Raw genomic sequence first — 27,021 nt, 5'->3', positions numbered from 1 at the left:
GCTTTTAAGGATACAATCGTCTTGACTAACAACGGGTCTCCTTGCAAAACCACCCTCTTCCCTTCACTGATAAAGGCCATTGTCAGATTCCTCTAGTTCTCATAATCACCGCCCAGCGTACTGAGCCAAGAAACCCCCAACACTACATTAGCCCCTCCTAACTCAAAAGGAAAATAATCCTGACGCAATTCAATCCCCTGTATCCTCAATTGTACTCCCTTGCAAATGCCCTCCCCTCTAATTGTAAAACCATTCCCCACCATAACCCCAAATGATTTTCCCCTTTCCACTGCTAAACCTAATTTTCGCATCAAATCATGCGAAATAAAATTATGGGAAGCCCCACTGTCAACCAGCACAATCACCTCAGTTCTTCCAATCAGCCCTTTTAATTTTAAGGTTTTATCTATGGTTACCCCAACAATATAATGCATAGACAAAGCCAATGGATTACCTTCGTCGTTATTTTCTGAGGTGGGTTCAGGAGTGCTTTCGTCATTTATTGTCTCATCGTCATCGATCACCAACAAGATTTGGATCGATTTGCTCCGACAGCAGTGGTTTGGCCCAAACTGTTCATCACAACAGAAACAAAGACCCTTTTCTCATTTTTGCTGCAGCTCGACGTCGGAAATTCGCTGGAAATTATCCTTGCGAAAGTTATGCGTTGTTGCGTCACTTAATCGATTTCTGTCGTGAAATCGATTTGGGGTAAATTGGTGACCTAGATCTGGATTTCACGATAGGTTAGTCCAATAATTTAGGCGAATGGGTTCTGGGCTTGGGCTTGGGCTTGGGGTGACCCGAGTGTAAGAGTCCAATTTGTTTCCTTGGGCTTTAGCAAACCTGGGCCTGTTCTTGTCTAAGACCCAATTTCTTTCCTCCACGTGGTGGGCCTGATCCATCAATGCTAACAGAGAAGTGGGCTGAGTCAGACGAATTTCAGCTCTGACTTCCTCCTTTAACCCATTTGTAAAAACCCCCATCAGAATATCTTCTCCTACCTCATGTAAGGGAGCTGCGTGAGCTTCAAAATTTTCCCTGTACTCCATCACTGTACCAGTCTGCTTCAGAGCTACCAGAGCTTCATAAGCTGATCCTTTAAATGACGGTCTGAACCTCTCAACCATTGCAGTCTTAAAATTTGTCCAAGAACCAATGGGTGCTCTGGATTCCACCCATTGATACCAGTTTAGGGCACGACCTTCCATACACACGGCGGCTGCTGCCACCTTTTCTTCCTCCTTATATTGATTCACAGAAAAATATTGGTCAGCTCTGAATGTCCATCCATAAGGATCTTCCCCATTGAATATGGGTAGTTCCAACTGCTTCACCTTCGAATGCTCTACCTCCTTGTTCCTATCAACTCCCCTACTGTCACTACTGTTGGAAGGTTCAGCGTTAGACTCTCTCCCCTTATCCTGGCTTAGATTTGCATCTCTATCTTCCTTAAGTCTCATCCACTCGTGAAGCTCTAATAAGTAGCCCTTAATGCTCCCTAGCTCTTCCCTTACAGTCCCCATTTCTTTCTCAATGTTCCCTATTTCCTTTTCCAATCCTTAAACGCTATTCTCCATCTTCGATTTAACCATTACCCAACGAAGCTCTGATACCAATTGTTAAGACTCCCTGCAATAATAACAAGCAATAGCACAAACAGTCCAAGATAACAGAAAATATTCACTCCATCGAGTCTCAACCAGAGTATATTTCTAGAAAAGGGAAAAGAAGCAACCAAACAAATAGAAACCAAACAGATAGATCCCAGCAATTCGAGGAGCTGGGGACCTCCCACAATGACACTATATTAATCTTTGTCTTCACCAAAACTGACCATTTATTTATACTACCTTCATGACTTTCTATTCTCTATACTAACAACTTTGATTCCCCCCTCACACGTGACTGTAACCAATTTCCCTAACAACCAACAACAAGGCACCTCACACTCTTTACACTTTCTGACCCAATTGTCCCTTATGTCCTTTGTATTGATAAACATGTTTAATGGGAGGTCTATCAGTAGTCAATCTGCATCAATCTTTTAAATATATACACTTTTCATAATGAGTTTACTAACCCAAGAGGGCAAGTCATTATATATACAAATCACAGGCATATTAACATTAATAACTAGGAAATAGGTCTATATAGATTCCATCTTATCAAACAACATAATCATTCACAGCATCAGATATTATTGCACCAAACCTTACTACGGTAATCAATCTCTAACTGTTCAACAACATCTTCACGAAGTGGAAGCCAATCCAGGTCCCCTTTACGAGCAAACCAATGACCTCTAAGAACACGTCGATTGTCTCCATTCCAATAAACAGGGAAACAATGTCTCTTTACTAAATCTACCTGCAACATTTTTAAGGATTTGATCTTCAGAAGTATTCTCTGAGTTGAGTAATAAAAAAAGACGGCTCTTAAATATAAATAAATAATTTAAAAAAATCAAATTAAAATTTATGCTCAAAAGTTCAGAGTTTCGCAGACCAAAATATATAAATAATTAAAAAGGTCAAAACATAAGTTTTTAAAATAACTAAATGAATAAAGAACAAGAAACATGGCATCCAGATCTACATGACAAAAAAATAACAGTAATAATAATAAGAAGTTAATAAATCATGTCTTAAGCCATATTTCACTCTTACTTAACACACACAACAATTACAGCTAAAACCTCAGAAAAAGGGTTACCTCATAAAGTCCTCCCTTTACAGGAACTCCAACCCTTTCTTCTTCTACATCTAGCTAGGAGTAATTTCTGAGGAAGCAAGACTTGGTTGCTTTTCCAATTTCTTACTGGAACTAGGTTGTTCCTTTGGACCTTCACTACATTCTGCATACTCTTTCGACCAACTAGAGAGCAATTCTTCCTGTGTCTGTAAAGGTACATTCAACAGATAAGCATTTAGCAAATTGCATTAATGAGAAAAACCTGTCTAACAGTTGGATGCAAATATTGCTCAACAAAAGTTTCTTAGAACTAAAATCATTTTATATTAAATCACCTTTATGGGTTGCTTCTAACCATGCCTCCTAAATATCTTACGGAAATTTCATAAAATCTTGCATCATAATAAAACATTAACTAGAAGGAACTTATTTGTTAATCAAAAGAGGTTGATGGTCTGAAAGCCAACCCAAAATCCTAATAAAAATCGAAGGAAAAGCATAATCATTCAATAGACCTACAAGAAGGATGTCTCTATTGCAAGAGAATCTCTCATACCAAAACGAAAGCGTTCATTCTTTCCCACTATCTCAGTTCGAGGAAGTGAAGTAACTGGCTCTGTAGAGTCACAAAAGGAGCAATATTTCATCAAAATTCACACGTATCTTTGATTTGACACAAATATTAATGGCTAAATCTATTAAAAAGAAACAAACCACTAAAATTTGTGTCGGTGCAGCTATTAATCAATTATTTGCTCACAATGGAACCCCCTCTAGGAGGCACTACGACTTAGTCTTCAGCATTCTGACAACATTACTTACAATAGCTAACAAAGTAACATGTTTACTGAGCCAACAAAGCTCAAATCCAGATAAAAACTTGAAATGTCATATGGGTAAAAACAAAGCAAAATAACCTTGCAACAATGGCCACTTCTAAATCAAAACAACTAATCACAGTAACATGCTAGCTAACCCAACAAAGCTCAAACTCCATAGACAACCACAAAACTTTCATATGGGTAAAACCAAATCAAACCAAAGCAATGAGACCACTGGAAAGCAAAGAGAACTCAATGCAGACATACCCACATCTAAATCACGATAACCAACCAAACTAAAGTTCTTGTTTAGCTAACCGATATCTGTTCAGAGAGAGAATACAAACCATTACATAGAATATATGTATGCATGCAAGGTATGTATTTGTAGGACATATACATACAGGCCCCTTAAAACAGGTAATAAACACTCCAAACCATTTATACATTATCATGATGCAAGCTTCAAAAAATATGTAAAGATTCTTACCAACTGTTTTCGGGGTATATCTCACCAAATTCACAGAAGTGCCCAAAACCCATTGGCTAGAGTCAACTAAATGAACAAGTAACCATAGTATTCAGAGCAACTTGTAATTATATGGAAAGAAGAAGGAAACTTTTCTAAGAGAAAAAAAAAAAAAAAACAAAAGAATTATGTCCCTGCTTTACTAAAGCCAATCTAATGCTTTCGGAATGAACAGATTAGTGAACCAAAACATCAGAGTAATTTCAAACAAAAATTAAGGCATACAAGGCACTAAGTTAATTTAGATCTGGTAGAGGCTGCTATTAAAGCTTAACTTTAAAAGTTATGGTTCATACTTTGCATTGGCTTGAAGTCCCCTACGCAGACGCATTCCAGGGTCCCGCTCCCCAATGAATGGGCGACGGTCCTGCTTGTCAGTGAGGGGGCGGGGTTGAGGGGGCAGTTAATCATATCATGAAAAATGTTTTAAACGGACATTTGCATTAGTGTTAAATAGCATAAACTGATTCAGATTATAGGTGAGCTGCATATCTTTTGTATTATCAACTTTTACAAAGTCATATAGACCATCAATGTAATTTTACCCATTTTATAACTGGGATGCGAAAAGAAAACATTCAAGATGATCCAAAGTACCCAACTTATATTCTCTTAAATGGCTTAGTTGAAAAATGAATTAAACCATTTCCATTAGATGCAACTTACCTTTTTGGTCCAAAGAGATGCACCGAAGTGAAAAAACAAGCTGAAAACACCGAACTAAGGCCATGTGGCTGGATGTCTGTCATCACCAAAATGATAACCACGAATGTTAAGTATAGTACTAAAGAAAAAAAAAAAAAAAAAAAAAAAAAATTATCAAACTTCGGGCATGCCATAAAAACGCAAAGAAAAATGATGAGACCATGCAAAATCTATTCCACTTTTTCAAAATATCTGAAAAAGGAACACAGAGGAGATAAAAGTAAAAACAATGGAAAATAACATAAACATGAATCACCTTAAATTGCGTAAACAATAAAGCAATGTTATAAGTGTGAGACATAGCCTCAAAATTTGCAGGGTTATTTTCTGCAGATGTTGCTTGAACCCAGGCTGATGAAAGCAAAAGACTCACTTGATGGCTACTCAGTAGGAAGCAAGTTATCTGCAGGAAATAATTTAGACAGGTAGATGATTAAATAGAATTTCTAAAACACTCTGTTTAAATTAAAATTGTAGGATTTTGGGGTTTCATACTGTTTTTACATCAGTCAGAGCACGCTTAATGCTATGTGACTGACTATGAGAGTGTCTCACATTCACATCTGGTACCCGACTTTCCTCTTACAGTCATCCATCCATGAGTTTTTCTTTTTCTTTACCTTCATCCTGAAAGGAGAAACTTCCACTTCTTACTTTCTGTGACACAGAGACTAGCAAGATGCTAGAAACAACTTGTGAAGTGTCCTTGCCCTAATCTGACTAATGGGAGACCAAAGATGGCATTAGCACAACAGAAAATACACTATGTGCCCCAACTCAGGTTTCATGGTCCGGATGAGCTATTGCTAGGAGTAATTGATGAAACAGAGCATCAGGAAAAGCCTGAAACAGAAATCCTCAAAAATTAGATGTTTCTTCAAATTTCTTAAAACTAAACAGTGTATTGCAATTTCAACAAGTACACTTGCCTTCTTGTAATATGATATGTTCCAGATGGAAAAGACAATCTGAGTAGTCCTATGAACAGCCAAGATTGTTGTTCTACCAATAATAGTATTATTTAAAATATTCTCTAGCAAACTAGACATCATCTAAAGAATGGATCCCACATCGCCAAGTACAAACAGTTTGCATATATGGCATGACTGTATATATATTTTTAACTCCACTTCAAAAAATAAAAACATAAAGAATCACAAACCTTATTTGAGAGTTGTGAAATGCAATTTTCTGAGGCATATTGAAAATTGGCATTCCATTTAGCCATATCATCCACAGCATTAGATAATTCAGCTGCATTTTGCTGGCATTTTCGTAACTGTTTAATCAAGTCGCTTATTGCACCAATGATAGCAATATAGGCTTGCATCTTTGCATTTTGTGTGAGTTATGTGGCAACATCAACAGTATGAATCTGTATACAAGTTGTTTGGCAGCATTCTTATGATCCAAGTGCTTGATCAAGATAGATAGCAATAGGTGGGAGTTTCCTCCTGGAGATTGAACCAAAAAAAAAAGTTCATATCACTTATATCCACAGAAAAACTAATAAAAAAATAATTGCAACAAGATGGAGCATTAAGATTCCATATGTAACCTGATTCCTCCAAAAGCGACTGCAGGTACAATATAATAGAACAGGCAACTCCTTTATCTGATGACCAATGATTTTCCACATCAAAATGATGGAAAAGGGGTTCAAGCACACGCCTCACTGTTGTAGCTCCCTTAGCCAACCTGGCTATATTGTTCAAGTAAACTTTGGACCAGTAAGAGGGACTCTTGGAAGAGTCATTGTAAAATTTGCATATAAAGCTAAGAATGTTAACTACATTTAAGAAATCTCCTTATATAAAGAATATATACCGAAGAAGTAAAAAATGATGCCTTACGTTGTTGAATACTGTTGCGGACCTACCCAGAATTCTCAGTCATTCATACACACAATAGCTCATAACAGAAACAAACAGCAGTTCATTACAACATTGAGAATTCCATAATAACAGATTATGTATATTTCATTGATAACTCAGTATTACACCAAATCTGCGTAGTATCTCAATATAAGATCTACCGGATTTAATTAACCAACAATGAAAATAAGAGAAACCAACAATAGAACATAACAGAAACAGATATGCTGGACTTCAAGGGCCAGTTACCTCCCCTTTTCCTAACTTCTCTCTCGATGCCTATTTCCTCCTTTGCTGCTCCCTTTATTCATTTCTTCTCCAGACAGAATTTATCCCTCCCCCAGTAATCTTTCGCCACCTGTCCCTCTACCTCAATTCACACTTTAGTTGCTTCTTTTAACACTATTGATCCCCTGGTGCTTCTTCCCACGCCTCTTGTACACCAGCACTTCGTGTGTTGTATCAATACCCTCTCGAAGGAGAGCCACCTTGTCCTCAAGGTGGAATGAAGGAAATTACAGTTTCAGGGTGTCATATTCTTCCCAAGTATTCTCATGGTGGGGTAACCCCTACCACTTAACAAGAACTTCCCTTTGCCCATTGAGTAACCTGCGGAGCTTAAGTACTTCCTCCGGTTCAACAACTAAGACCAAGTCCTCATTCAGTGAATCCGAAAGAGGCTGAATATGTGGTGATGGAAAATTGGCCTTCTTGAGTTGAGACACATGAAACACATTATAGATACGGGCAGTTTCTAGTAGTTCTAACCTGTAAGCGGCTGATCCAATTTTCTCAAGGACTTGGAAAGGGCCATAAAACCTGGGACTTAGCTTTTTATTGCAACGGGAAGCTAGAGATTTCAGACGGTAGGGCTGTAGCTTCAGGTAGGCAGAGTCTCCTACTTCAAACTGGACATCCCGTCTCTTTTCATTAGCAGAAGTTGTCATGCGGTTTTGAGCTTTGTGCAAATTCTCCTTAAGCTCAAGTAAAATGTTGTTGCGGGTCTACATTTGTTGATTAACTTCATCCACCGAAGAATTGTGGTCTGTGTATTTCAGCAATGCTGGAGGATCTCTTCCATATAAAGCTTCGAAAGGGCTCATACCTGTGGAGCTACTATATGTAGTGTTGAACCAGAATTCTGCCCACGAAATCCAGTGAGGCCACTGCCGAGGCTGATTTCCCACAAAACAGTGGAGGTAAGTTTTCGAACACCTATTAACAACCTCCGTTTGCCCATCCGTCTACGGATGATAAGCCGAGCTCATATGAAGTTTAGTTCCAGCCTGTTTGAACAATTCTCCCCAAAAATGGCTCATGAACACACGATCGCGATTCGACAAAATCATTCTTGGAAACCCATGAAGCTTAACTACATCTTTAATGAACGCTGCTGCCACTTCCTTTGCTGTAAAAGGGTGTTTGAGTGTGAGGAAATGGTTGTATTTAGTGAGTCTGTCAACTACCACCAGGATAGTATCCAAATTCTGCACTTTTGGGAGTCCCACTATAAAGTCTATGGAGATGTCTTCCCAAACCTGAACTGAAATAGAGAGAGGCTGTAATAATCCGGCTGGCCACAATGCTTCATATTTATTCTGTTGACACACACTGCAGGAGTTCACATACATCTGGATATCCCTCTTCATTCCATCCCAATAAAACACATTCATCAACCGTTTGTAAGTTCTGAAAAATCCAGAGTGACCTCCAATCGGGGATGAGTGGAATTCATGCAAAAGTTTTTGAATATGAGGGCCTTGTTTCGGGACAACCAACCTGTTGTGATACATGAGGTGTCTACCTATTAGCTTGAAAGGAGGATGGCAATGAGGGTCGACCATAAGCTGCTAGGTGAGCTGCCGCAACTTGTCATCTTTTTGGATGGTCTCTTCCAGTTCATCTAACCCTCCGAAAAAGCCCATTGAAATGGCGTTAATCTCCACATTCTCAAGCCTCCTAGATAAAACATCAGCGGCTTTGTTCTCTGGCCCGGGTCGATACTGTATTTCAAACTGTAACCCGAGCAGTTTTAACACCCATTTCTGTTGGTCTTCTTTCAGCAACCTCTGTTCAGTAAGGAAATGAAGGCTTTTCTGGTCAGCTCTGATGAGAAAGCGTTGGCCTAGCAAATAATGTCTTCACTTCTGTACTGCCAACACAATAGCCATCAGTTCTCTTTCATAAACTGACTTAAGTTTCGAATTGGCGGACAGTCCTTTACTGAGAAATGCAAGAGGCCTCCCTTCCTGCATTAAGACAGCTCCCAACCCACACCCTGATGCGTCTGTTTCAATAACAAACTATTTAGAGAAATCAGGCATCCTTAGCACTGGTACACTGGTCAGGGCAGATTTCAAGGCTTCAAATGCTGCCTGCGGTTGCTCACCCCAAATGAAAGCATCCTTTTTTAACAGGTTAGTCAGGGGAAGTGCGATTTTCCCGTACCCTTTTACATACCGTCTGTAGTACCCAGTCAGTCCAAGGAACCCTCTGAGTGTTTTAATATCTTTCGGGCGGGGCCAGTCAACAATACTCTCAATTTTAGAGGGATCCACAGCCAATCCATCCGCTGAAATTAAATGGCCCAAATATTCTAATTGGGGTTGCCCGAAGGAACATTTTTTTCCGTTAGCCACTAATTGGTGTTCCAGTAGTTTTTGAAATGTGAGACTGAGGTGTTGCATGTGGTCTTCCATTGACTTGTTGTACACAAGAATATCATCAAAAAAAAACCAGAATAAATTTTCGAAGGTAAGACCTGAATACCTTGTTCATCAAAGCTTGGAATGTGGATGGGGTGTTGGTCAATCCTAAGGGCATAACTAGAAGTTCATAATGCCCTTCATGAGTGCGAAAAGCCGTCTTGTGCGTGTCTTCAGATCGCACTCTGATTTGGTGGTAGCCTGACTTTAAGTCCAACTTGGAAAATACCTCAGCTCTCCCAAGTTCATCGAACAATTCATCAATGGTCGGAATGGGAAATCTATCGGGAATGGTCAGTTTATTAAGTGCCCTATAATCTACACAAAACCTCCAGCCACCATCCTTTTTCGTAACCAACAGCACCAGACTGGAAAAATGACTGATACTAGGCTTAATAATCCCCGAGGCTAACAGCTCCCCAATGATCTTCTCAATTTCATTTTTCTGGTAATACAGATATCTATAAGGCCTAAGGTTTGGGGGTTGGGCATCTGGCATTAATCGAATTGCATGATCCTGGGGTCTACTAGGGGCCAATTCCGACAGAGGCTTAAATACAGATCTGAATTTTTCTAACACTGGAAGCAGCCGGCTACTGACATTGGCCTCTTCATCTGACTGTTTTTGCAACTGCCCAAATTCAACCATGTATCCAGGTCCCTCACTCCTCAACGTTCTGATCATGGCTTTCAAGGAAACCATTGTTTTGCTAAGTGCAGGATCCCCTATAATTGTCATCGTTTCCTTACCCAATTTAAATTTCATCACCTGCTTCCTCCAATTCATCGTAGTCTCCCCTAATGTTTCCAGCCAAGCCATGCCTAGCATTACATCTGCACTACTCATGTCAAAAGGACAAAAATCTTGAATTATTTGTACCCTTTGGACTTCCAAACATACTGCCTTGCACTCTCCCTCACACCGGACTTTATATCCATCTCCAACTATCACCCCAAACGCCTGTGTTCTTTCAACAGCAATACCCAGCTTCTCTACCAACTCTCGGCTAATGAAATTGTGGGAAGCCCCACTGTCAATCAAGATAATAACCTCCTAACCCATAATACTTCCCTTCAACTTCATTTTTTTGGGCCATTGATTCCAACAATCGAGCTAAGGGAAAGTTCAACATTACCTTGGATTTGTTCTACCGTCGCTCCTTTACTGATTTCCACGTCCTCCAGATCCAAATCTTCTTCTTCTTCATCAACAAGGATTACTTGAAATTGTTTCTCACCACACTTATGGCCAAAGAAATACTTCCCATCGCACTTGAAGCATAACCCTTTCTCTCTTTTCCGCTGTATTTCGGCCTCTATCATTTTTCGAAAAAGAAATTCACGCCGCGGTGGATGGGCTCTGTCGAAGGATCTGAAGGTTGTAGAGGTGTATTCGCGAGGAGAGGAATTCACCGATGAACCCACGGCAGTACCATCTGTGTTTCGTCGCCCGGAATTTGAGAAGGAATTTGAGTTTAGGGATTCAGTCGAAATTGGGGCTTTTTAGTGAATCTCCGGGTCGGGTTGAGGTCGGGTTGAAACTCCTGGATCAAAGATTGCTTGACCCGACAGTTAATCCAGGCCCATTCCACCTGTTGGTTCTTGCTGGACCAGTCTTAAGCTCCTCTAAAGCCCAATTACACTCCTCTACTCTATGGGCTCTCTCTATTGTTTGGAGAAGAGAAGTGGGCTAGATCAACCTCAGCTCAGCCCGAATTTCTGCCTTTAAACCATTCAAAAACGCAGCGTTCAGGATCTCTTCTTTCTCTTCCACCAACAAAGTAGCTACAGCTTCGAATCTTCTTCTGTAATCAGTGACTGTACTGTTTTGCTTCATGGCCATAAGAGTCTCATAAGGTTTACTCTCTTGAGATCGCTGAATCTTTGAATTAAAGCCAGTTTAAACGATGGCCACGAAGTTATAGGTGCTCTGACTTCCATCCATTGATACCAGTTAATGGCTTCCCCTTCCATGCAACTGCCGCAGCTGTTAGCTTACCTTCGTCAGGGATTCCCTTTAGAGTAAAATACCTTTTAATTCTAAAGATCCACCCGTAAGGATCCTCACCCACGAAAATGGGTAATTCCAGTTTCCTTCCTCCCAACTCACTCTGACTTTGTCCCAAACTCCCTGATCCACTTGCTCTATTTTGATTTTCCCCTTCCTGATTTCTCACGTTTCTGGATGAATTTTGTTCCCCACGTCCAACTTCTTCTTCATCCTTTCTCCTCATCCAACTTTGTATCTCTACCATGCATTCATGAATCATTCCCATATCCACGCCCAATTTCGTCACCTCCCGTTCCACATTTTCAAGTCTAGATTCCATTCTTGTTGCTACCATAACCCACACACCTACTCTGATACCAATTTGTTGCGAACCTACCTAGAATTCTCAATCATTCATACACACAATAGCTCATAACAGAAACAAACAGCAGTTCATTGCAACATTGAGAATTCCAGAATAACAGAATATGTATATTTCATTGATAACTCAGTATTACACCAAATCTGGGTAGTATCTCAATATAAGATCTACCAGATTTAATTAACCAACAATGAAAATAAGAGAGACCAACAATAGAACATAACAGAAACAGATATGCTAGACTTTGAGGGCCAGCTACCTCCCTTTTTCCTAACTTCTCTCTCGATGCCTATTTCCTCCTCTACTGCTCCCTTTATTCATTTCTTCTCCTAACAGAATTTATCCCTCCCCCAGTAATCTTTCGCCACTTATCCCTCTACCTCAATTCACACTTTAGTTGCTTCTTTTAACACTATTGATCCCCTGGTGCTTCTTCCCACGCCTCTTGTACACCAGCACTTCGCGTGTTGTATCAAATACAACTTACGATTACTCACAGGGTTCCAGAGAGAAGAAACCCTCTTACTCATATCTGGAAAAGATGAGCCATGAGATTCTTCTTTAAGCACCCCTTGAACCCACTGGTCCTGAGATTGAGAATGTTGCCTCGCTTCCTTACCATCCTCGGGTTTCATTTGAAGATCGAGGTAGTTCTCCAAAGTCACTGAAATAATCTATTTTGGAATGGAAAATTACTTCAAATTAATATGAAAAGCAAACATTGTGCACTCCTGCTAGTGTACCTCATAGTCCAACTTAAAATATAAGAAGAAAAAAAAAATGTTTCCCAAAATTCACCTATAAACTAGATGACATTAATTATATATATAATGTAAGCAAAAAACACTAATAAGAACCAACAAGAGGAAAAGCAAACTCACATTGTCAAAGTCCATTGAGATGTGTGATTGCTCACCCATGAACCAAACCTAAGCATAGGAAGCGGGAAGAGATTATTAAAAGTGGCACAACATTAACAAATGAAATCTCTACATTTGAACCAAAAAAGTATTAAGTTTGTCAATAGAATATGTTGGAGTTATGAGAAAAGAATTTAATAATGATCTATTCATGTATTAAAGGCCAAATGATAAAATCAACTCAACATCTTCTAAGTCTAATAAAGGGGCCTGCTGACAAGTAGAAGAAGTGACAGACAATGTGGTCCAGAAAGGTAATGCAGAGAACCAGCTTGCTAATGGAAGCAGATTTCATGTTCAATCATTGTATACCGCAAGCAGGAAAAAGTGATGCCACACCCACATTCTTAAACAAGGAATGCAAGTCCAAAGGCAAAAATTATTCTTATTCACAAAAAGGTTAGCTTGTCTTGTTTTAGTTAGATTTTAATTAAAATTAATTAGGTCTTTATTATCTCCCATATAAGAAGGACTACAGGTGTAGGACGTGGATCAAATCTTCTCTCCTGACTTCTATTCCGCCCCTTTCTTTTTCTCTTTCACGATCGTCATACGTTCCCTATTGTAACACTAGAGGGTTTATGTGGACAGTTTGTCCTCGGTATTAGGAAAATTTGTTAATTCTCTTGCAAAATCTCCTATACATAATTCAACTATGCTTTGTTTCATAGCATATAACAAAAGATCATTTATAAAACAGAAAAGAAGCAATTACCACACAAGTAACCTACAATAGCAAGTCACAGAAAGTATAAAAGTTCCACTACTTTTTACATAACGGAACTGGAAAACTGTTGTCAGATGATTTCTTTAGGTTTTGGCCTTTTTATTGGTGGTAATGGATTGGAAAACTTGACTATACATGGCCATTCTCTTAACTTTACTGTTTTTCACACCATGATCTGAAAAAGATAAAAGAAAAAAGTAATGGCAAGAGGAGTGCATCACTATAAAATTAAAAATTAAAAAAAAAAAAAAGCAAAAAAAAAAAAGTCAAGCAATTATTTCATTTCACGCATAAACATCCTGAAAAAGGTAAAAATTCTAGAAAATAAACAATTATTCATTTTCTCATACAACAAATAGATAACCAGGCATGAGAACCAATTCTGGCTCTAAATTAAAAAGACGAATTCAACTAGTAAAGATCACAGTAGTCGAGAAAGGAGAAATAAGTAAAATAAAAAATAAAAAAATTCTTTTAAGAACATATCCACGACTTTAAATCGCCTGGGTCCATAAAAAGTTCAATTAAAATTCATTTTAACCCAATCAATTATGGCCAAATAAATGAAAAATACACCAAGTGGAAAATACCTGAGTTCGATTTTCGAATGCGCCACATCTGATTGAATAGAGACATGAGGAAGCATAATCAATTGGATCTCATCTATACTGTATATTGCATGACCGCATATACATCCAATTTGTCTTCGCTTGGTAACCAAAATCAAATAATATAACAAAAAACTTAATGCAACCTTTACAAAATGAAATGAAAAGAAAAAAAAAAAAAACTCAATTATATACTGAAATGTACAGAAATAACAATATAATAGAAATAATAAGGTCTTTAACCCACACCCCCCCGCCCCAAAAAAAAGACCTCTTGTTCCTGTCACTCCCAATTAAATTGAAGCAAGTTTTTGATTTCCTGAGGGGGCATAAACCACCGGATCCTCGTTGATATTTAGATGGCTCAGATCGATCAATTTTCAACACTCGAAAAAACCTCTTGTTCCTGTCACTCCCAATTAAATAGAACCTCTGCTCAAAAACACCCAAACTCAATTCAGTTGAATAGCCCTTAGTTTATCAATTATTTGAAAATTACAGTTAAAAAAAAACCCTCACCGCTCTGGTCTCCTAAAGCTTGAACTTCTCAAGGGAGCAGGAATTGGAGTCTATCTCGGGGTGGGATTTTGCGGAAGAGGAAGCATATGCAGGCAAATGAGATTTCGCCATTGAAATAAGCTTCATACTGATCTTGTCGGGTACAGATTTTGTTTATAGGATTCCAATTCGATGGTGAAGGGATTTCAACGGTCGGGTTAATTACATTTTGAAGTCCGGTCACACTCACTACATTTTAAAGTTAGATCAAATTCCCTTTCCCACCCTAGGTTTGGAAAATCTATTTCCCATCCCTAATTTCGGAACCATCATGTTCCCCCAATTTTTAAATTTCAAATATTATGCTTAATCGTCAAAGCGTATTTACATCTTCTTATGCAATATATACAAACTTGAATAAAAAAAAAAAAAAAAAAAAACTTAAATCATCACCCAAATAAATTTTTAAATAAAAAAAAGAACCTAAAAAGAGGGTTGAAAAACAAAAAAAAAAAAAAAAAATTGAAGGCCATGCCTATAGGGGGGCCGCTGGTTAAGGCCATGTTGGTCGCTACTAGATTTGACAGTATGTCATGGCTACTTTTGTTATTTCATTCTTTCTAGATTTGATTTTGAAGTTTTGTTTTTGATGTGTTTGGACATGGTTAATTATATCAATTTTTTTTTTTTTTTTTTTTTTGTATCTGTGAGTGTCTAAACCAGTTTGTGCGTACCTCAATAAGTCTCTTAGGACCCTAAAGTTGACGGTCAGATAAGCATTCAGTGGTTATCCCTTATTAATAGGTCTGGAGATTTGAACTCAAAACCTCTTAAATAATATACTCAAAAGTCTCAAGCAAACCGTCAAACTATCTAAAGATAATTATAAAAGTTTAATGTTGATGATGTAAAAGTTTGATTTTGTCACCCAAAGAACATTTTTATCATAAATATGACGCAAATTTAGAAGAGATGATGAGAAGACATTTCAAAATCGATAACTTTAATTGAAATTTTTTAAATGATTGAAATATTTGTGTAGATGATTTAATTGTTAAATTAAAAGGCTACTTTACCCCTTTCCATGACTTATCAACTTAAACAATATTTTTTTATATTCCTTATTCTTATTAATCATTAACCAAAAATAAAAATAAAAATTTATTTTAACTAAAATACCAATATTTTGATTTTGTCTCAAACTGAAATTACTTAAAGGTTTTATAAAAGATCTAGCCTTTGTTTGTCTCATAATATAAATTTTAAAATGTTTGATTACAATAAAATTTGTTTTAAGTAATTTTTTTTTTTTTTGGTAATCGAGGTATCCGAGTCAGTTTGCACATATCTCAACTAATATTTGAAGTCCATTGAATACCCTGTAATTTTTAATAATTATTGCAAACTATCTAGTGCATTTCTCACACATTTCCACTTTCGAAATTTTTGTCGATCCTTCAACCAAACGTTATAATCCTTCCCCGGCTTGCACTCAATAAAGTCAGCTAAATCATCAAAGTCAGACAATTTTTGGGAACCTCAAGTAGACACTTCAGAAAAGCCTCACCATTGCAGGCTTCAACTGTTTCCTCTTCTTTACCTAGATTAGATTCCATCTCATTCACGACAAAGGCATTTTCTCAAGTTTCTGCACGTTTGTCTTTGTTTCTTTCATGGATATTTGTGGGTTTGCTGTGTTACGAAACAAAAAGAAAACATGAGATTATAGAGATGAATGGCAAATTACCATAGGACAAGGAAGGAAAAATAATATAAGAACAACAGAAGAGAAGAATTTAGGATTTGGAAGAAATTATCATAAATACATTGTTATTTTCAATTATCAAGAAGCTGTGCCCAATATTTAACATACAGCCTATCAGGTTCAGTCATAAAAGCTAAATATGAGATCCTTACAAATGTCCCAAGTTTCGATGGTATCATAATTAAACAGTCTCCATGATAAGACTAATGATAATCAACAGAAAACCTGACCTTCAGAACCCAAAAATAATAATAATAAGCAAAAGAAAATCAAATAATCAAAGAAGTTCCTAAGTATTACACGTCTTTAGGTCTTATAAGGGTCTCCATCAGAGAAGCTACCATATTCGTTGCAAAATGCATCATGGTTAAATTAACAATGAGCAAGATACGTAAGGAACCAAAAATATAAATGCGATAAAGTATAATAACTAGATATGTGGGAACTGTCATAGTTCATGCATAACTGACTAGGAAGAAAATCAGTAAATAGGTTTGTAGGGGTAATAAGTCTTAACAAATACCAACTTGCAGCACAAGGGCCATAATAACTACCTTGTCATGCAGAAAAAGGATGTGCAATTCACATTTGGACCACCATAAATCTTATATAAGAAACAAAACACTAAATAAATTTTTCAAGCAAAAGCTAATCAGCATCATTCTAGTTGTGCATCTTATTCCCCCATTTTGTCACAGGTTGCATCCTTATGAAATAAAATATAAAGTAGAAATTTACAGTTTCCAGAACTCTGTGCCCCCAATTGTGGCATTGATTCAGAGATTTTATATCAAAACAATGCATTTTGACGCTATTATCTTCTAAGATATTATAAAATCTCTGGTAGCAAAAGATTTGCATTAATATGACATAAGTTTTTTTTTTAATTTTTAGTTACTTTAACCAAAGGCATAGTTTTAAATATTGGATGGATGAGAGATTTTTGTTTAATCTTTGTTTGATGTTGATTCGAAATTTGTTGATGATATTTAACTGAAGATTGTTGTATGGTAAAAATTTCGTAAACCATCAAAACTGAACCAATCTGACCCAATTTTCTCAGTTTGGTTTCAATTGAAGAAGGCTCCAGTACAGTTGGGTGTTTGAAGGAAAAAAAATTCAATTGGGTTTGGTTCCATTCAGACCAAAAACCAATATGTAGTGACTTTATGCAAGTACAAGGCTAAATTAATATGCTCACCCAGAGAAATTTGGAAAAATAAATCCTGTGTTGATATCAAAATCATTAAAAACAAACTCCAAATAAAATTTATGCAGATAGCAAATATTAAGGCAAATGAAGAACTTATACACTCAATGTAAATAAGATGTACCTGAAGAACGTTGTCTGCATCTTTTGAAATTTTGATGCAATTGTTCTGCATGACTTCTGCTCCAGCAATGCCTGTAACAATGACAACAACGTTAAAGCAAGGAAGGAAATGGGAGAAAGGAAATAGAAGAAATGATTTAGGGAAGACATAAAACTCACTTCTCCTACTTTATCAGAAAATCTTGATGAAATAAATTCCGATCCAGAAGCAAATAATGGTGACAGAGCATCTAAATCTCCCTCTTCAAAGACATAGATTCAACAAGGACATCATTGTAAGGATGCAGTCTTTAACTAAAAAATAAAGTCCAACAACATAACTTAATGAGAGCAAGCCTGAAAAATGCAAAAACATCCATTTGGACTCTTTATGCCTCATCGGGTGAGTTTTCATCACATCAAACACAAACTTCTGAATTGGTAGACAGATATTGAATTGCCGAAAACAATCAACAAGATGCACTACGGATTCATATTTCTTACATGACAGAACATCCTGCAAAGTTTTCAGACAACCTGAATTGCTGTTGTGCCTCAAGCACCAAATTGCTTGCAACATCGAACTACTCATTAACTTCAATATAGAAGCCAGAAGACATATATCTTGGGGACTTTTGACCTGAATACACAAAAAAGGATCACGCATATTATCAGAAGAGCTTTTATGTACAATGGAAGTTAATATTGACAACATTTTATCTTTGTATGATTTATCAAAAGCATTTAGGCTCTCCCTTACATATGCAATAGAGGCATCCATCAGGTCGGATTTTGTTCTATGAGCTGTATTGTTTACGTAACAATCCAAAGATTTGTTAAGCTTTGTAACTAGATGATCAATTTTGTCCTTTGTAGCTGGCTGAAGATAAGATTCAAAAGCCAGTTGACTACTTCCAAACATACACGATTTGACACTTGAACTGTTACTACCTATAGGAAGGTCATCCATATGCAAGTTGGAAAAGTGGCTTTTGTACAAGATAATGGACCTCTCCAATGACCAAAATGGCACATGAATAGCATTTCACTTGTGGACGACGCAGAATCAATTAGCAAAAAGTACTCCCTCAATGACTTATGCATTATATATACAGTACCAGGAAACACAGCTGCAAACTGGTTTCACACTTTCTGCAACTTCTCCTCCCCAATGATCCATCTTGACAACCTACTCGGATCTTCAGCAAACAATTTACATGATGTCGGGATGATCCGAAGATCAGCACCAATTTGATCATACTCCCTGAGGACTGCTTCCATCTCTGCTTCGACAACATCTTTGTCAAGTCTATTCATTTCTACAACATGAGAATAGTGCATCTCCCTCTCATGATCATTTTGGCAGGGTTCCATTGCTGGGCCCTGCAATTCCAAGAGTTGACTATAAGAGCTTGTTTCCAGTACATGCCCATATGCATCAATTATGAAAATGATTAGAGCTGGCTATATTTTCTTTTCCTTCAAAGAACATGAACACATTACCTGGCATAGTTCAGTATAATGTTTATATATCTCACTGCCTTCATCTTGATCACCGAGCAGTGTTCCACCATACCAACCATTGGCTTCATCAGCAAAGATCATTGTGAGATACCTAGATAACCACAAGACAATAAATAAAGTTATAAACAAAAATGAAAAGAGATGAGAAAATCAGTCACAGAAATGAAAACTACACATTCCCATTTTAAAGTGCCATCGCCATTCTGAATTTGGTATTGGTGTAAAAACTCTAAACCTTCGGTGATTTCTCAAAAGAACAAATAACCCTTTAGTTTATCAAAAATAATAAAAGACCCCTGACATAAGTCTAATTATACATGACAGACACCTAACACACACAGACTAGTGAAATCTCGTATTTTCTTATGATTTTTAAAAGCTTTCATTAAACGACCAAAAACTTGAGACCCCTAGTCTTCCTCAATACAAATAACCCTATAATGTTTTGGTGACATTATCCAAATGTAATAATTAATTTTACAAAAAAGAGGGACCACTTATAAATTAAGCTCCGTAGTTAGGCCGGCCAATGTGGCAGTATGAGTGAAGAAAAATTGAAAAATAACTTGTGTTTACGTACAACTTTGTGAAAACTAGCAACCTATCCATTTATAATCGAGAAAAGCTCATTTGTAATTTCTATATGATTCAAAGTTTCAAAGAATTAATCAATTTTTTTTTTTTTTTTTTTAAGCTCATTTGTAATTTCTATATGATTCAAAGTTTCAAAGAATTAATCAATTTTTTTTTTTTTTTTTTTAATCTTTTAAGAAAACATAGTAATTCAGCATGAATGACTTTGTCTTGAAAAAAATCAATCTGACCCTTCAACTTAAATAATTTACCATTAATACAATATTTTATCTATTCCATCAAAATCATATTAATATAGGTGCACGGGATGAAATAAATTAAACTTTTATGAATTCTTCCAAGGTTTGTTCTGACATATTCTAAGAACATAAGATAAAAAAAAGTTTACCAATGTATTTTTACACTCAAAAATAATTTTAAAAAAGATAACATAAGCAAGAGTTATCCGTATTTTCAATATATCTCATGGAGTTTAAAATTATCTATTTTTTATTTTATTTTATCTGATCTTTTGCATCATCAATTACCATTTTAGCCTACAACTGCTCAACTGTAACGGAAATTTCATTAGCATTTGATTAACTTCTTTTTTTTTTGCCTTCAGAAAAAAAGGTGGAGGTTATTTGTATTTTCAGGGAATGACATGGGATTTAGAGTTATTATACTTTCGTAGACAATTGATAACAGATGATGTTAAGTGAATTCTAGAGTGAAACTTTTAAGTAACATTTTAATGTGTTTAAGATTATAAATCCAGATAACCTACACATGTATAAAATGTTCTTGTATCTAAGATTTAATGGTGGTCATCTCCAACAGATTGTGTTTGAATTAAAACATAACAGCTGTGTCTGAATCAACATACTACAACACTAATCAATAAATCTAGGGCTACCTACATATCTAAAAAGGATGAAAATTTATAAAACCCTCAACGTTAATTGAACAAATTAAAGTCAAAATCCCATTCCAACTTCACAAATAAACTGATAGTTGCGTATGGAATCATGTCAAAGATACTCCAAGCATGCATATTTGCTACATAATCTATAATGTAGCCAGGTTTCACCTAAATCATACCAATAGCTACATGGCCCATGAGCAGAGTAGAAAATAAATGCATTGTCACCTTTGGGTTCTTACAGGCTATTATGGAGTTCAAGCTTTGGCTCAAAACAAGCAACTTGAGGGCCAGCCTAGCTAGTGACAAACTGAGTTGGGTTAACTAAGTTATAACACTGAGAAACAGCATCGAAGTGTCCTTCTATGCCAAATGGGAATGCTTTAATTATAGAGAAAATTACCTCTGGAAGACACCTTCGTCATTTATGTCATCAACTGAAGAAAGCCAATTCAAGTCACAGAAAGTGTCGGCTCTTATTTCATTATGAACTTCCTGATTTACAATTTCATGTGATGTAACATTGGGAGCAGACACACTTCCTTCAAGCTTTCTCTGGCCGAAGAGCATATTTGGACTCTTCAACTGTATTTCACTGCATAAGAAACTTGCCCGAGTTAACAAATATAAAATAAATTGCCGCACAAATTCTCATATTTGCACTGGCAAGATCAAAGTGTTAAACAAACTAAAAACGAGATAATGAAAATACTTCATGCAAATAACTAAGAGTAATGAAATAAAAATGCGGACATAAAACAATGTAAAAAAAAGGAGCTTATTTTGCAAGTTATTAAGTTCAAACAGGTACTCTAAGACTAGTGACCAAATGAAGAAACTAAACATGCTTATGAACTTGGTGGAGAGACAAGCCTCTTGATCTAAGGTGACCCACACAGCTACACAACAATACATATAACAAATAAGACTGTATTAAAAAGGTAGAAAAACCTGAAATCATAAGCTTAGAGGGAAAGTATGTCCTCAACAGCAGAACAGAAGAGATGGAGGAAGTCATAAACATGACCAGAAAAACTAAGAGAGTAAACAGATCAACATCTTTTAAGAAATGAGATAGAAATTGTGCACAAATGCAGAATGAGAAAGGGAGGAAGATTCACGCTGCATCAGGTGCCACCACCTGGTCTTTGGTCTGGTTCACTGCAAAGTCTTTAACATTTTTTATTGAGCTACGTGTTTTCGCTATCAATTTTTCAAAGGAAGTCAATTTTAGGCGAGAAAAATCTTCTCTGCATGCTGGAACTGGGGCAAGAATCATCCCTTGTCCCACAGCTTTAACAGTAGCTTCCAAACTGCAAAGTGGACAATTGAAAGAGAAAAAAAACTAAATTCTAATAGGATAACATATCTGCTACTGTGTGTGAGTAAGAAGAGTCAATTGATAAGATACCTACCATTTATCAGGGAATAGGTCATCACCAATCCCAGAAACGTGAAGATAATAATCAGAATCCAATTCCCATAGAGCAGGTTTCCCTTCCTGTGGTTTAAAATAACCCAAAAATCTGGTAAAACCAACAAAACATAATAGTTTCAGAACGTAAACAAGCTGACGTAAACTTCAAAACCAATTTAATTTACAGCCAGAGCATTGTGACACTATCTTTTCATAGATAATTACTAAGCCTTTATGGAATAAAACTTTTAAGGATAAGGGAAAAGCAATTTAAGCCTTTATGGAATAAAACTTTTAAGGATAAGGGAAAAGCAATTTAGAAATGTAAAATTAAAAATAAAATATGACAGGTAGAAATAAGTACAAATTTATTGCATCTTGCTTTTCACCATCGGTGTCGCTTGATAGACTAAAGAAATTCTCTAGATTGGGTAGTAGCTCTCCACCTTCCCTGCCTGAGAAGAAGGATGTATTTATAGTCCAAAAAAGAAGACACGCAACTAGATGTGCAAATTCAATAGCCAATAAATGCATATTAAAATATAGCATGTCAGAGATAATCTGATGAGACAAACAATACCTGGTATATAGGAGAAAAAATAAAAGATTGAGGGACTCAGGTCAGGCTTTGAGCGTGACGGTGGGTGGTTTTAGGTTTATGGAAAAGTGACAAGTGGCAAACACTGAGTGGTTCGAGAGTTGAACTCAGTTACAACAATAGAGTACAAAGAATAAAAGGCAGCGGGAAGGACCTGTGGAGCAGCAAATTTTGTAGAGGGAAGAGATTTGGAGAGATGCTAGCTCTCGAAGTCCAGTGGGTTCTTATTGTTGGCAGACTCATCCTGGATGAGCTGTTTTTTTGATTTAATTGATTATTGCTTTATTTGAGTTGTAAAGAATTGTTATCTTAATAGAATTTACTTTGATCTGTCATTGAGTACAATTATCAAATCTGTCCAACATTATTGTGTTCCATTGAGAGTAGTACTTTGGTTAGAATTGGTTGACTGAAAATTCTGGGTTGATAACCAGCAGAATTGAAATAATCTGGGAAGTGTCTATGAGTTGAGCGTGACAGAGGTAGGCCAGGTTTCTATCATAATCATTCAGAATTGTGAGCAGCAGAGCCACCATATTGTTGTGCAAGAGGATCCCCCATAAGAGCTGGAGCAATGCTGCTATTAGGGTCAACTTTTGGCATGTCTGTCAAACCCATTGCATGCAGCTGGCGGCCCAAAGCAGCAAGCCCATGGCAACATCATGGTTGTCTTTTCTATTTTCTTGGCCAAAATCCGCATCTCTTTCTCAACTAATTGTAGAACTTAAATTCTCACCACTACTTGCAAGCCTTGCAAGGTCCCCTGAACTGGCACGCAACTCTCTTAGAGGAGCATCTCTGCAAGAAACAGACACAAAAAGAAAAACAACGTTAGAATTTTGAAAATCATAATACGTGTCTTGTCTAGGCACCTAATAAAGTTTTACGCTGAGATAGAAAACCAAACACAACCTCAAAGAATGGGCTTCCAAAAACCATGTATTTCTGCACCTGTAACAGTCTACATAGTGTCTCCAGAATAGAGTGCCAATAACAGAAAATAAAAATGTTCATATACTTAAGCACCTGTAACAGTCAACATAGTGTCTCCATATATTTAACTCCGGTTTTGAATTAAAAAAAAAAGAATTCCAAAAGTATATATAGCCATCATGTTGTTTAAAGAGTAGAGTGCCAATAACAGAAAATGAATATGTCGTCCACATACGATACCTACACTTAATCAACATGCCAATATTATCAAGTAGAAGTGAAAGAAAAAAGGAATGTGAATATAGAATTTGTAATATTTTGTGAGGAAAGAAATAAAATTAATTTTATGGCTTCTATAAAAGAATTGAACCAAATTTGCAGTCTCTTGACTATTGGAGAGCCAGAGAAAATATATTTTTTCGGTATTATCAAGACTTGCCCTTGGAGTGTTTTCGCTGTTCCTGTCTCAACCGTCTCATAGAACAAACCTTTAGTGCAAGTGGAAGAATTTTAAATGAAAGGAGGACTAAACTTTCACCACAAATGATTAAAGTCCTCATATGTCTGAGATTGAGAAGGTCGCGTCATCAAGGTCAATACGAGGTTGTGACGACATACTTAATATAATCATTTCAATTTTGTAATATAGATGATACGGATAAGAGAGGTCCTAGTGAACCCCAAAATTAATGTGTTTGTAAATTGTAAATTATAAATTAATTGTCAATTATTGCACTCTTTTTCCTTACCAAGTTTTTGTCCTATTGGGTTTTTTGGTGAGGTTTTTAACGAAGAAATGAATAATTATTGTAATTTTATTTTATTTTTTAATAAATGAAAAATTTAATTTTCTTATATTACAATTTTAATATAAATGTATTAAATTGAATTAACATTTGGAATGTTAACAAAAAAAAAATTAATTTAATTTAATTATTGATATTTGAAAAGAAATTAACAATTAACTAAAAACAATTACATTTATAAATTGTTAATTATTCATTTGAAAAGTTAATTAACATTTAAACTTAAACAAAAAAAAATAAAAAAAAATCAAAAAGCGGTTAACCGGCGGGTTAGGGTTGCGGTCGGGTTGGGCCAGCCAATTCTCTAATATTGGCAGGCCTAACCGGCCCGCCAATTTCACCGGGAGGGTCAGGACCGACCCGCCATTTACAGCAACCAGCGCGGGTCGGGTTGGGCGGGCGGGCCGGTTGCTTTTTCACCTCTAGATAAGACTAATGATATCAACAGAAAACCTGACCTTCAGAACCCAAAAATAAAATAATAAGCAAAGAAAATCAAATAATCAAAGAAGTTCCTAAGTATTACACGTCTTTAGGTCTTATAAGGGTCTCCACAGAGGCTACCATATTCGTTGCAAAATGCATCATGGTTAAATTAACAATGAGCAAGATACGTAAGAACCAAAAATATAAATGCGATAAAGTATAATAACTAGATATGTGGGAAGCGTCATAGTTCATGCATAACTGACTAGGAAGAAAATCAGTAAATAGGTTTGTAGGGGTAATAAGTCTTAACAAATACCAACTTGCAGCACAAGGGCCTAATAACTACTGTCATGCAGAAAAAGGATGTGCAATTCAACATTGGACCACCATAAATCTATATAAGAAACAAAACACTAAATAAATTTTTCAAGCAAAGCTAATCAGCATCATTTAGTTGTGCATCTTATCCCCATTTGTCACAGGTTGCTCCTATTGAAATAAAAATAAAGTAGAAATTTACAGTTTCCAGAACTCTGTGCCCCCAATTGTGGCATTGATTAGAGATTTTATATCAAACAAATGCATTTTGACGCTATTATCTTCTAAGAATTATAAAATCTCTGGTAGCAAAAGATTGCATTAATATGACAAGTTTTTTTTTTTTAATTTTAGTTACTTTAACCAAGGATAGTTTTAAATATTGGATGGATGAGAGATTTTTGTAATCTTTGTTTGATGTTGATTCGAAATTTGTTGATGATATTAACTGAAGATTGTTGTGGTAAAAATTTCGTAAACCATCAAAACTGAACCAATCGACCCAATTTTCTCAGTTGGTTTCATTGAAGAAGGCTCCAGTACAGTTGGGTGTTTGAAGGAAAAAAAATTCAATTGGGTTGGTTCCATTCAGACAAAAACCAATATGTAGTGACTTTATGCAAGTACAAAGCTAAATTAATATGCTCACCCAGAGAAATTTGGAAAATAAATCCTGTGTTGATATCAAAATCATTAAAACAAACTCCAAATAAAATTTATGCAGATAGCAATATTAAGGCAAATGAAGAACTTATACACTCAATGTAAATAAGATGTACCTGAAGAACGTCTGCATCTTTTGAAATTTTGATGCAATGTTCTGCATGACTTCTGCTCCAGCAATGCGCAACAATGACAAAAACGTTAAAGCAAGGAAGGAAATGGGAGGAAAGGAAATAGAAGAAATGATTTAGGAAGACATAAAACTCACTTCTCCTACTTTATCAGAAATCTTGATGAAATAAATTCCGATCCAGAAGCAATAATGGTGACAGAGCATCTAAATCTCCCTCTTCAAAGACATAGATTCAACAAGGACATCATTGTAAGGATGCAGTCTTTAACAAAAAATAAAGTCCAACAACATAACTTAATGAGAGCAAGCCTGAAAAATGCAAAAACATCCATTTGGACTCTTTATGCCTCACGGGTGAGTTTCATCACATCAAACACAAACTTCTGAATTGGTAGACAGATATTGAATGCCGAAAACAATCAACAAGATGCACTACGGATTCATATTTCTTACATGACAGAACATCCTGCAAAGTTTTCAGACAACCTGAATTGCTGTTGTGCCTCAAGCACAAATTGCTTGCAACATCGAACTACTCATTAACTTCAATATAGAGCCAGAAGACATATATCTGGGGACTCTTTTGACCTATACACAAAAAAGGATCACGCAATATCAGAAGAGCTTATTTTACAATGGAAGTTAATATTGACAACATTTTATCTTTGTATGATTTATCAAAAGCATTTAGGCTCTCCCTTAATATGCAATAGAGGATCCACAGTCGGATTTTGTTCTAGAGCTGTATTGTTTACGTAACAATCCAAAGATTGTTAAGTTTGTAACTAGATGATCAATTTGTCCTTTGTAGCTGGCTGAAGATAAGATTCAAAAGCCAGTTGACTACTTCCAAACATACACATTTGACACTTGAACTGTTACTACCTATAGGAAGGTCATCCATATGCAAGTTGGAAAGTGGCTTTTGACAAGATAATGGACCTCCATGACCAAAATGGCACATGAAAGCATTTCACTTGTGGAGACGCAGAATCAATTAGCAAAAAGTACTCCCTCAATGACTTATGCATTATATATACAGCAGGAAACACAGCTGCAAACTGGTTTCACACTTTCTGCAACTTCTCCTCCCCAATGATCCATCTTGACAACCTACTCGGATCTTCAGCAAACAATTTACATGATGTCGGGATGACCGAAGATCAGCACCAATT

General features: G+C 36.4%; 1 protein-coding gene and 2 pseudogenes across 1 annotated transcript; all 3 read right to left on the bottom strand.

Moving 5' to 3' along the window:
* Positions 1-5,408: 5,408 nt before the first annotated feature.
* Positions 5,409-14,699, bottom strand: LOC116110193 (annotated as a pseudogene).
* A 1,160-nt stretch (positions 14,700-15,859) lies between these two features.
* LOC116110120 lies at positions 15,860-18,535 on the bottom strand (annotated as a pseudogene).
* Positions 18,536-18,648: 113 nt separating this feature from the next.
* LOC116110119 (phosphoinositide phosphatase SAC1-like) lies at positions 18,649-22,521 on the bottom strand. Its single transcript, XM_031396349.1, has 6 exons — positions 22,331-22,521; positions 21,965-22,075; positions 21,671-21,862; positions 20,953-21,144; positions 19,034-19,145; positions 18,649-18,913 (listed from the first exon to the last, which is right to left on the bottom strand). The coding sequence occupies exons 1-6, from the start codon at positions 22,513-22,515 to the stop codon at positions 18,674-18,676; spliced, it is 1,032 nt and encodes a 343-aa protein (XP_031252209.1). The 5' UTR covers positions 22,516-22,521; the 3' UTR covers positions 18,649-18,673.
* Positions 22,522-27,021: the final 4,500 nt, after the last annotated feature.

The sequence above is a fragment of the Pistacia vera genome, unplaced genomic scaffold, assembly GCF_008641045.1.
Source record: "Pistacia vera cultivar Batoury unplaced genomic scaffold, PisVer_v2 Contig598, whole genome shotgun sequence".
In the NCBI taxonomy this organism is placed as follows: domain Eukaryota; kingdom Viridiplantae; phylum Streptophyta; class Magnoliopsida; order Sapindales; family Anacardiaceae; genus Pistacia; species Pistacia vera.
The sequence above is the reverse complement of the archived record's forward strand: the minus strand, read 5'-3'. Positions and strand labels throughout refer to the sequence as shown.